Genomic DNA, 13,169 nt, shown 5'->3' with positions numbered 1-13,169 from the left:
GATTGATAGGGAAAGTACAGATAAGACAGCCAAGGGTGTCATAAACGCAGTCTATGTATGATGGCATAGTATACACATGAGGACATATGTGTGCATTCCAACACATTTTATTGTCCAAAAATACTTTTATTTTGTGTAAATAAACCTGAGAGTAAAAGAAAAAAGTTTCTTTGCTTTTTTTCCCTTTACAAGGTATTTTTAAAAGTATCAGTATATTTAGGTGTCAAATAGCCCTAATCATAAATGTTAAAGGTACCTTAAAATTCTGAATGCACCTGTGCAAGGTATAATACATACAAGCACAGTTAATTATAGTCTCAATTTGATAAGAAGCAGATTGAGTGTGGGTGGGACTTTAGCTAGTAGGTACAACCTAGACTTCCATCCTGGTTTCTGTCAGCATCAATTTCTATAAAATTAGTCACTCCCAGTAGTATCATTAGAAACCACAAAAAGATAATGTTGTCAAATAAATCCTTATACAGAATTGTAACACACTCAAGCAGAACACAGAACAAGATTAATGCACATAAGCCACTGGATCCGCAACAAAACCAGTTTTAAATTATTCCCTGATTTATTAAATTTCTCCAGTTGGCAAAACCAATCAGAAAAGAAATCAATTTAGAACAAATGCTGCCCAAAACAGAAGAAAGATTCTCTCCTCTTCTTCCCTACCACATTTCTTCTATCCCCTTTTCACTCCATAAGAAAGGATCTACAGCCTCATAATATTGGCAGAAAAAAATGGGAACATGCAGGCACACAAAAAACAGTAAATGAAAATTCTGGAGCAGAAAGAAAAAGAGAGTCCCTACCTCCACAGAGATGCTACAGCCTCCAGACACCATACACATGAACCAGGCACAAGTAATAGAGCTGACATAGATGGGTAACCACATTATTACTAACTCATCTTAACCTCAACCATGTGGTAAACAAATGCTATGGAAATAATAACGTGAAAAAGGGTGTAATATATATACTATTAACATTTAGTAGCTTGTTGATTAAATGCATGAGGTTTCAGGTAATGTAAGCAAGCTACTGCTGACTTCCCAACGTTCCCCTGGGATAACTCATTTAGTTTAAACTGAACGACAACTAAACTTCTCCGTGCAATCAATCCTCTGAATATGATAGCTTTTCTACCCTTCCATGTTATCAAAGACAGACTTCATTCCAAAACATTTCAAAAATTCATAGTGAATAATCACAACAAAAAACCCAAACATAAATTGGCCTCTGATTATTATGGAAAGTGTTATGTTTATTTTTTTAACCTTTTAACCCTCAGACCATTTTAAAAAGGAAACACCACAATCAGAACATCAACTGATTTCCAAAACATTGGTACTACCACCAAGAAGTGTCTGTGATGCATCTCCTATGCCACAAACAATGTTTTTGAAGTGGCTGAGAATACTTTCTCTCCATACAGTTTTTACCAGTTTAAATTCCATGAGCTCAAGGACACGTGCTTGACTTCATGAAGCTAAGGGGGTAATTTCTGTTAACATCTTTAAATCCAAGTAATTTATAGAGAATCTTCTGGATTACTCTTCATGACTCTGCTCTTCAGAATTAAGTTCTAGTTAAATCATTGGCTGCTGTTCTGCTCACCATCTGGCACTGGAAGACTTCTGACAACAGCATCCCTACGGACAGCCCTGTCAAGTGCAGCTTATTTGCTACAATTCAGCACACAGTATGTCCAGTGGTCTTCCTAATCCTTCTGAAGTTCATTAATTTCTGGATTAAACTGCTTAATGCCTATAGAGCTATTTCCATTCACAAACTAATGTACAAGTACTAAGATTATTTGCTATGTTTTCTATTGCAACTGAAAGCACTAGGCATTCACAGTAGAAAAGAAATGAACAACTGAAAATCATCCAAATCAGAACTTACATAAAGTCTCATACAACAATCTTCCAGGGTTCCTGGAAAGGGGAATACTCGATAACTGTTTTGTATTATATTACATAGCAATTATCATTCATTCTGAAATATGTAAGAAAACTAAGATACCGATATCAAAAGGTCATACACTGCCATGAAAAACACTCTTGACGGATATACTGACCTTTGGTTTATCTCATATACTAAATGTGCAATAAAGAAAGAAGAACCTTGAAGTAAAACTCTTCCAGAATGTGACAAGCTTTTCTCTCTTAAGCTTACAATTACACAAACTAAATCATGTCCAGAGATTCAAATTTCATCCATTACTACATATTCCTCTCTTAGATCAGTTCCAAAGGTCTTAGCTGGATTAAAAATGCATACTGTTACAGTCAAATTTATTTCACAACAACCATAAGTAGGTTTTTTAATTTTTGAAAAGCATATATGACTCTTAATTATATGACTGGGTGCCATCTTCAGATGTTAGCCTGTAAATCTGACAGGCTGTTCAGGTGACTCATGCCATATTCATTTCTAATGCACTAACTACATTTTTGAACAAACTATTACTAATGCAAACAGAAAATGATGGGTTCAGATCACAGTGAAGTCTCTGAAAGTCATGTTGCCTTTAAACATAAAAATTAATTTACTTGCAAGAAGATAGTAATTTCTCACAGAGCTTGGAGCTTTGTAAGGGTTCTTTCCTTTTGATCAAGACAATGTAAGGTCTTTTTAGCTGAAGTCTGGGCAAAAATCACAGGATTTACATTTTTTCCAATACAGTTTTTTAGGAAACTTTAGAAAGGAAACAAAGTACACTACAATCTGTTGGTTTAAGACATGCAAACAAGCTGTACCACAAAACAAAGAAACAATTATCATCATAATTGCAAGCAGAATTGTATGGGAAAGTGCCTATTTTTATGATGACACCTAAGAAAAAAAAATAATCCTGATTTCAACCTGACTGAGGAGAAAGAAGTACCTTTCACATTATCCGGAAGAAAATGGTAAGGGTATTGTATTTTATATCCCCTAGTACAGTCATGAAACACAATTTTAGTACATCAGATTATTTGGTCAATACCCTTTTCTTTATTACCACTGAAAAGCAGAAATGGAATTTCTTTAGTGTACTCTATTTACATTATTCAGCAGGACTTTAAGAACGATGGACTTGAAATAACACATATGGTTTGCCTCCCATTGCTGCCATTGCATCACATCACTGTGACACTTATATATAAAGCTCTAGTAAGTTAACAGAGGATTTCATCATAACAAACATCTGATATCTGATTTACATTTTCTCAGTATTTTATATTAAATACACATAGCAACAGCTAAAACTACTTGAAAGCAATCGTACCCAATTACTAAACATCTCTCTACACTGTGTTAGATAAAGACAGAATTCTGAACTTCAGGAAGAGCAAATGGGAACATTTATACTCTGTACCTAAATGCCAAGCTCTGCTTTTATTTATACACCTACACTCAACCATTCTGTTTTAGACTGCAGTTCAATGTAAAACACTACTAGAGAGAAAGAAACAGCATATGCTGAATGAACACCTAATTCTGCACACAGCAATACTTGAGAATAAATAACCACAGACATCATCAAATAACCATGGCCTCATTACATAAAGCAAGTAGCTCCAAAAGAAGCCAATATGGCCCTATTTCCTACTGGTTTTGGTTTGGTTATTTTAATATCTAAAAAGAAGAAGATCACCCTACACTCTCCTATCAGGCGTCCTAATCTGTTTGTCTACTCTGCCCAACCACCAATTTTCAGAAAATTCACACCTTCATCTGATTTGGTTGGAATTAGCAAATAATTTCAGAAGTTCAGACAGAAGAAACTGGAAGACAAAACATATGCGCACAATTCTCCTTTCTTTAGAAAAACCTAATAAAAACTCAGGGACATACTGGTACCATATAAAAGTCAAGTTTCAAATCTTTCCAATGAAAGATAAATATAAACTGCCAACCTGTTGTAACCTGACCACAAATTATTTTCCCATGTATTCTAGTGTTTTAACAGCTGACAAACTTAGCTATTTAAACAGTAAAAGCAAAAACATAGCAGTTTTAGTATAGAATCTATTAATTTTTAAAGTCACCTTCTAGGAGATATTAGTTGCCAACAGCAGTCTCAAAGGACGTTGTTTTAATTAAAAATCCACCCTTCGTTATCATTTACTGTACACCCTGGACTTAGAAGAGCTTTTTGCTTTCCCCAACCTATGCTTAAAAAGTATGAAAAGCAGATGGCAGAAATAAGACAAACTATAAAAACTGCAAGGTCAATTCACAGCTTCCAAGAAATTTACAAAAAGGTAAGATTACCCAATACTACCTTACAAAAGGAAAGAAAGAGACAGTAGCATGGATCTACTTTTTTTCATCTGGACGTAGAAGAATACGTGTCTTGCCAAACTTGCCAAAAACAAAACAAAACAAAACAACCCCCCCCCGCCCCAAACCCAAACAACCAAACTGGAGAAAAATCTCAGATTTTTTACATGCTTTAACATGCTTAAAAATACTCCCTTCCCCACCCCCCCAAAGGACGCAAATAACCTAGCTGATAGGTCCAGCAGTCAAACACCAGAATACACAAGAACACAGTTATGGCTCCTAAAAATTAACATGTAAATGGAACATATAACATATATTAATGTTCTTAAATAGGTAACCATGAAACCACTGTTAATCAACATTGTGTACTTATTCGTTCCTCCCTATGTTCAAGCATTCTTATGAAGCATCCTCATGGAATGGTGATTTAAATATTGGATCTCACACACTCCACACAACCATCACTCAATTCTGTTAAGCACAATCTTCACTGTGTAACTGTAAATAGCACGCAGTGGCCAATGTAATTCAGAACATGTGCTTATGAACCGCATTTACACAATGCTGTGTTTTCAAAAGAAATACTTTGTTTCATGGAGATAGCTTTCCTCCCTCTTTAAAACTAACCTCCTTTTCTGATTTCTTCAAGAACAGCTTACCTGTAGAATATTAACAATTAAATTATCAAGAAAAAACACTCTTAGCAATCTTACTATTTTTCAAAATGTGGAATCCAACTGTCACTTCAAAACAAAACTGTTAATACTAGCTAATCAGCAAAATTACATAGTGCTGATAATGCCTGGTTATCTCAAAGAAAAACAGTCATGTGATTTCATTTTAATGCTAGCCATTTAGTAACTAATTGAATAATTTAATATTAAGGCTAGCAAGAAATACTTTTCACACAAACTACAGTGCAAGACACTACAATTTTCAATTTACTGAATAAACAGGGAGAAAGGACATATTGTCTACAGTCATCACCAATATGCCGAAAGTCTCCCAGAAATAATCCCAGGACAGTCCTTACGCTCTGCAATATTACTACAGACAGCCTATTTTATCTAAATTTTGTTTGGAATTTTGAACCAGCTCTGCATTACTTGGACTATCAGTCAACTGGAATCCTTCACCCAACTCGGAACACATCTTTAGGTTTTTCAAACCAGATTGATGACCAGAATTGCAGATTTGTTACACAATATGTATCAGAGTGCAAAAATGCAATCGTATTTGCATTCTGAAAACCAATAAAATTGAGAGCAGTGTGGTTTTTTTTATCTAAGGAGAAAATACAACCAAGAAGTCACAATGCATAAGCTTCTGCACTGAATGCATCATTTTCCAAAAAAAAGGGAGCTGGTCATATACACATTATGAACCATAGTACCTGGTAAATGTCTTCAAAATATTCTTTTGTCCATTTGGGGAACTTGTTCTCTCTTTTAAGAGAATAAAGGTTTAACACATAGCATATAACAACACATGTAAAATAGCTCTCTTCCTGGTGGGGGATGACTAAGGAGAATAGAAAAAACCCACTATGAAAAATGTAAGATGAATGTCGGAGGAGACATGGAAGGAGAGTTTATCTATGAGGCAAAGTGCTCATAAGCAACTGACACAGAATGAAAAAAACCAACAAACAACAAACCACAACACAAAACAAAGAAGGACTTGCAGTAGCTAGCTTTTTTCAAAATTTTGGTTAAAAACTTGAAAATACATCCAAGGCTTTCTGTGTCTGGTGTATGTAAAAGCCATCTTTGCCCCTATGTTACATCCTCACCGTGTCAAAGAATCTCAATCCTCCCAACAAATAAAAGAACAGGTCATTATCAGCGATAGAACAGCCAGAAAGTGATGGCCTCAGTGTAGTCTTCTCCAGTAACTAGAGTATATATCCAGGAAAGCAGACAAAGCAGGAATGGCACTGCTGTGCTACACCAGTACCTGAGCAAGAACTGTTGTTTCAGATACATTTAAGGACAGAATTCAAAGCAAAACTGCACCACCTAGTGTCTGGTCAATCCATAAATGCAACGCATCTTTTCCCCGAATTCAAACTTAGTGCAGGAAAGATTTTTGGTGGAAGATTCGTAGATAAGTGTGGTAAGAAAAAATTGAAGTAAATCTAGGAAGTGTGTGAAAAACCTAAGATAGTAATAAAGCTTTCAAACATTACTACAGGAACAGTACCATTTTTTGCACAACAATTTAACAGTCACAATCAGTCTAATTTAGTAGAAAGGTTAGTATTTTCTACATGACTTCACTGCACAGTGACAATCCCAGAAAAACATAAAATGGCCAGTTAATACAAAAGCTGACTACTGAAAATGCTCCAGAGGCTTAGAGGGATGAAAGATTGAGATGAACCCCATTCTTATAAACTCAACAGAAAAGTACATTTCTTCTGTAAAAAAGCAGATGGCTTCAGCTAAAAGTAGTGCAGTTAAGTATGTCAGGGAAACGAAATCAAGAAGGATCTGTCCCTCAAAGAAAATAAGACTGTCATTAAACAATAAAAAGCTGTAATAAAAAAATCTTCCAGACCTCCCAGAAGAAAATCTTTTGAAATGCATTAATGCCTTTCAGTTCACTGCAAAAAGTTAGTCATGGGTTTAGACTACTTTAATTAACCCATTTTATTTTGCACTTGCAAGGGACTGGATGGTCACTTAGCTATTATGCCAGATTTGATGGGAAGCATTTCTTGGTATAAACGTAAGCTGTTATGATCATGCCACCACAGCCTTACTGAAAAACTAAGAAAGCATTACAAGTCAATCATATTTTCAATGAAACATCCTGAAAGAGCATACAATGTATGCATTAGGATGATATATTTGGACAAAAGTACTATTCTCCAGCAAATGTGTTTTTACTCCTCACCAAATTTGCTAAATCTTCTAATACTAATATGATTAAACAAATCATCTCAAACTCATTCAGAAAATCTCTACTTGCTGAAAAGATTTTACTGCATCTCAAGAATTAATGAATTATTTTCTCAGGTCTAAACCAATTTATCCACACTTGCAACATAACTTTTCTTCCTAAAAGTATCTATGTAGATCAGGAAGTTAGATGTTACATTTTCTTACCTTGGTTTATTGTGTGGTAATGCCTTTGCATCAACAGCAAACATTTTGGAAACAAAGACAATAACCGGGGCTGTTCCTTCACTACTGCATTTCATAAAAGCTGAAGAAACATAAAAGGAAGTTATTTGCACAATTTTTTCCCACCAGTAGGAACAAAACTATGGCTTTCCATGAATTTTATAGGAATTGCTGTTTATTAACAGGAAAAGTAGAAAATTATTCTAGCCTAATCATTTGATAACACTGCCTATATCTTCAAGTCTGTTTCACAATAAAATTAAATGAGCAAAATTGTAAAAATAGAACTCTTCATAACAAACTACATATAGTCCAACTAAACATATTCTTTTGATATCAAAAGTTGAGTTCATAGGCTCGTTTAGATTAGAATGAAAAACAGAGCAGCTTAGCATTAAGACTGAGCTATTTATTCAGTACCTCAAAGTATTCTCCCTCCTTTCCATCTAAAGGAGGAAGTCCTGCAAATGACCAGACACTCATGTCTTCACAAAATTGTAACAACTTAACTGCAAGAATGGATATTCCTCACAGGATGAAAGATCCACACAAAAATCATTAAATACTCAAGAAATTCCCATAAACTACTTTTTTCAAACAACTTGGAACACTTTATCAAATCCAAAACAGACACAATACCATTCAAAACTTCTAACAACATAGAAAATAAATTGTTGTCTTCTACACTTCTCACTTTTGTCTGATGTACGAAAAGACTATATTGTAAAGTGCTTATGCAAATAAAGTGCAAAAGTACTACTAAAAATCAGCAAGTTTCACTAAATGTGAAGTACACTATTTTTTCATAAGCAAGAGCAGTAAGATCCAAGTTTACAGAGGCAAATTTCTTCCAATTAACTTATACAGTATTGAATACTGTTTGGAGAATACAATGTTTCTAAATGTTCAGTAAAGGATGAAAATATCAGTTGCCTCACCCATGGAAAACAAGTCCTAACAGCCTGTCAATTTGGCATTCACATCTCGTCTTAAACTGACATTTGGTATCTCATCCCTTTAGACTTCTTGAAGCTCTCTTCAAAATATTGTTTGATAAACACTTTTCACTACACTTACAAAGTTAAGAAATGCTTTTAACTGTTACTAGCTTAAGCATGGTATCTTCTTGTAATTTTTACTAAACTACCTCTTGAAATATCAGAGAACATTTACTACCTTACTACAGCAAAACAGCATTCTGTTATATTCTGTTCAGTTAGAATGTTTGCAGAACAACAAAATAATCCATATAAGGTCTATTTGTTCCCTACAAACCTATCTGAAAAGATAATCTGGGAACATTGTTTTTTAGACTACCAAATCTGGAGGAAAAACATCACTTGATTTTATATAGAACTTCCTACCCCACAGAGGAGATTACCACATATACATGCAGAAATATGAGCTTTGCTCACCACTGTCCATTACACCCATACCATCAGTTTCAACTTTGATTTTCAATTCCACTAAATACTTAATTCAGCTTCAGCAGTTCTGATCTTTCTTTCAGGAAAAGAACTCGCTAGAAATTCTCCTTTCCAAGCCATCACAATTTTTATGAAGGACATACATGAACACAGAGTTTATGTTTATAAATAATTCAAAGATAGAAAAAGGACTATGAGCATCTTACGAGCTCTCCTGCATCCTGTACAAGAAGTTTATTTTCATTACTGCCTATATATAGTTCTTTTACAGCCTATAGCAAAGTTAAATCACTGAACACAGTCTTTCCATCCCCTATTACAATTTTATAGCACAGGACTTGGTGATTATCAAACTTCCTCTTGCTTACTTTCACATAGACATCACAGTGATCAACACAACAGCATCTGAATATACTACTAAACCCTCCCTGAGGAGGAACTCTTTAGTTAAAGCTGGGGACTCTGCCAGAGAAATTGTGATCTCGGTGAAATCGATGGCAAAACTTAAACTAACTTCAAAATACCAGGATTTCATATCTTCATTCAACACTCTGGGTAACAAAATATACTTTTTGCCCTGGAAGTCTTTTGGCTCTTGTTTTTCTTTGCTAATCTTTTATCATTCTGGAATATTATGAAATAACTAAGAAATCAAGTTATGCCTTGAGCTATGGAAATGTTGAAGAAATTCTTAATGACAATATTTGTAGTAACAGCTAAGCTTCATCTTACCAACTTCTTTTCAGTACACAAACTACTTAGCAATAAATTCAACAAAAAATGTTTTTTATTTTAAAATACCTAAAGTTGGGCCTAGTTAATCAATATACTTGTAAAAATGAAACCCAAATTCAAACCCCCTACTGGCTAAAAATTAGTGATTTTAATATAGAAGTTGGTAAAATATTCAATTCTCAATTACCTGATAACTTCTACTGTTTAGAACTAAAAACAAGTATTAGCCTTATATCCTTCCAAAATCCTGTTTCAGAGTCTTAGACTTCACATCACCTGCAGCTTGAGTTGTCTAAAAACCACGAATATATGGGATTGAAGAAAAATGTATGGCCATAAAAATCAGACGTAATACTATGACATGTCACTGACAAATATCAACAAAGCTACTACAAGTAAAGTAATTACAAATCTAAGTAGAGATTACTACACACTTTATGATCCAAAGGCAAACAAAACCACCTTCATTTTAATGGGAGAACACCTACTCACCATTTTTCAGTTCCTGAGTTTCTGGTGGCAAAGAATCAAATGTTCTAGCTCCAACACACATCAGCTTTTCCACTCTCTCTGCAGTGATATCAAGAGGACTGGGAAGTTTATTACACACCATGGCTAAAACACATTGCTAAGGATATATACTTATATTTCCTTATTGAATGCAAATAAAAGGAAGACAAATGCTTTCAATGTTTGTTTCTTTACATCAACCTCATGCGCTAACTGCCAGCAACAAGAGATAGCTAAAATCCAGCTTTGTCTGTTACAGTGCATACAGCTCCCTCTCAAGTCAGCAACAATTTCTGGCATTTATCCAAGAGCAGAATGGATAGTTAAGTAGGGGTGGCTCACACTATGTACAACTGGGAAACTAAGAATAGCACAATTGGGGCAAGATTTATAGAATTAGTACTTACATATCAATATTTTAACCATACCTACTATAATATAATATTTACTATATTATAAACGATGTGAAGCCCGTCTACACAGCAGACAAACAGCAAAGGCTGATGTCCTGGTTTCAGCTGGGATAGAGTTAACTGTCTTCCTAGTAGCTGGTACAGTGCTGTGTTTTGAGTTCAGTATGCGAAGAATGTTGATAACACACTGATGTTTTCAGATGTTGCTAAGTAGTGTTTAGACTAAGTCAAGGATTTTTCAGCTTTTCATGCCCAGCCAACGAGAAAGCTGGAGGGCCACAAGAAGTTGGCACAGGACACAGCCAGGGCAGCTGACCCAAACTGGCCAACAGTGTATTCCATACCATGGGACGTCCCATCTAGTATAGGAACTGGGAGGTGGGGGCAGGGAATCGCTGCTCGGGCACTAGCTGGGTGTCGGTCAGCAGGTGGTGAGCAATTGCCCTGCCCATCATTTGTACATTCCAATCCTTTTATTACTACTGTTGTCATTTTATTAGTGTTATCATTATTAGTTTCTTCTTTTCTGTTCTATTAAACCGTTCTTATCTCAACCCACGAGTTTTACTTCTTTTTCCCGATTTTCTCCCCCATCCCACTGGATGGGGGGAGTGAGTGAGCGGCTGCGTGGTGCTTAGTTGCTGGCTGGGGTTAAACCATGACAGCTGATCTTAGATTTATATGCCTAAAACATAACACCAGATACTTACAGAAGCTCATGGACAGAAGACCTAAGATACTATTATAAAAAGGAGATTGTCTTATCCTTCAGGAAAAACACTAAAATTTGTATATATAACTACATAAGAAAGTGTATTGTTAAACTACCTCCAGTTTCATAACTTATTTTCCTTAAAAAAGGATGCATGCAAAAACATGAATTTGGTAGAAATGTAAGCCTAGTTGTAGATATGTAACAAAATTACAAGTGAGAAATAGGTCCAGATAGCATAGGCTATCTGGATGTGAAAGGCACAGATGTGAAAAAAGAGAACAAATCATACCAAATCAAATACTGAAATATGTGAGCATTCTTTGAAGTCTGAGAACTGACAATAGAACCAAAAGTACTATCTTTGTTAAGGATACAGAGGACTGCATCTGATATTGGTAGCCACTGGCTACAAATGGCATTAAGATGAACTTTAGGGTCTGCATGCCGTGACTCCCGTGCACCAATTTTCAATCCCAAAGACGTGACTATCTTTTCAATTTTTTCTTTGTCTCTGTAAGGAAAATAATAAATAGATAAAAAACCACAGTACCAATACATAACAAGCATCTACAACATTTCTTGTCTGAGTATTTAAAAAAAAAATATCACTATAGCACATGAAAAGAGATTCCATGAAAACTTCATAGATCTTCTCACCTTTTCATAACAGCTTCATACAGACTCCATATGTTGTCCAGCACCAACTGCACAAATAAAGGTTTCTTTCCTTTTGACTGGTAGAAAATAAACATAGAGCTAATTACCAGCAATTCCTCACTTTTACAATAGGCTTAAGACAGCACTTTTACCTGACCATTTTCACAGGGAGCATGTAAACCCTTTATTAAAAATCAAGACAGTTATCTGTTTCTACACAAGATCACTACTTCAAAAGTCTGTCTTATAAGAATGGTATAAGGCAAAAAAACGCCACGAAATTTAAAAGTGAAGTAGAAGCGTTTCAATTTCAGAGAAAGAACCTGATAAATACAGAAGATTTCTACCTTGAGCCTGGTTATCACCCTTTTTATAACTATTAATCCTCATCTATGAAAACACAAAAAACCCATCACTAAATGAATATAGGGAAACTCCCTTCTCCTCCCTTAAGTTTTAGTGGTGACACACTTAATGCAAGAAAAGTGTAGTTTTCAGGCCAGGGTTTCAATACAGCATTGAATGGGATTTCACTAAGGCAAAAAAGATTTTTTTAAAATCCTAAATCCTAAGCTAAACATGAGTATCCTAAATCCCTAGCTGTTGAAGGACTCTTCAAGTAAGACAGAAACCCACTCATTGCTCTCATTTCTACATTGTTAAGTCTTCCATTCATCTTGTGTGTTCCAGTCCACACTGAATCCTTGAAACTGGAGTGTCCCTTATTTTGTGAACAAAGATACTTAAGAGCAACTGTGAGCATTGTTAGATGATATTTCCTCCATATCACTTTTGAATGGTCAATTTTGGAATGTTCTCTTCTCCAAGGGCTGATGCAAGGCTATCCTAGTGACTTTATACCTCCACTGATGTTGAGTGAAAAGGTACTGAGGTCAATTTTCAGAATACACCATGAGGAACAGAATAAAACAAAACAAAATAAAAACCAGGTAATATTTCTGACAACCTCCCTACCTGATCACCTTTCATTATCTTCTTTGCTTTTGTATTTAGATAATAATCTCCCCATAAAGTCTTCAGAAGTATTCCAGGCTTAATACCAATCTTTTGGCTGTACAGTTTGGCAAAATGCTCAATGCTGAAAGGAAACAAAACGCATCTTGATAAAAGTGTCATGCTGTTTACATGTGCTTATCAGCCAAAGCAACAGAGAGCTTACGTGAAAATCACACACAAATCTCAAATTCTTGTTTTACTCCCATTTTTCCAATCATCTTCACTTTAGCTCACATTGTTACACCTGCAAAAATATTTAGTCATAACAGCTCAAAAACATCAGAAG

At 35.2% G+C, this 13,169-nt stretch overlaps 1 protein-coding gene across 2 annotated transcripts in view; it reads right to left on the bottom strand.

Moving 5' to 3' along the window:
* EFL1 (elongation factor like GTPase 1) overlaps positions 1-13,169 on the bottom strand; it is an 82,578-nt gene that overhangs the window by 59,919 nt on the left and 9,490 nt on the right. For both annotated transcript variants that reach the window (XM_049812519.1, XM_049812520.1), the window contains exons 8-12: positions 12,842-12,965; positions 11,867-11,943; positions 11,584-11,720; positions 10,064-10,186; positions 7,392-7,491 (exon numbers count right to left, since the gene is read on the bottom strand). In XM_049812519.1, the coding sequence (XP_049668476.1) occupies positions 7,392-7,491; positions 10,064-10,186; positions 11,584-11,720; positions 11,867-11,943; positions 12,842-12,965 (561 nt within the window). The remainder of the gene's footprint in view (positions 1-7,391; positions 7,492-10,063; positions 10,187-11,583; positions 11,721-11,866; positions 11,944-12,841; positions 12,966-13,169) is intronic.

Source organism: Accipiter gentilis, chromosome 10 (assembly GCF_929443795.1).
Source record: "Accipiter gentilis chromosome 10, bAccGen1.1, whole genome shotgun sequence".
Taxonomy (NCBI): Eukaryota; Metazoa; Chordata; class Aves; order Accipitriformes; family Accipitridae; genus Astur; species Astur gentilis.
Note: the sequence above shows the minus strand (reverse complement) of the source record. Positions and strands in the feature narration are given on the sequence as shown.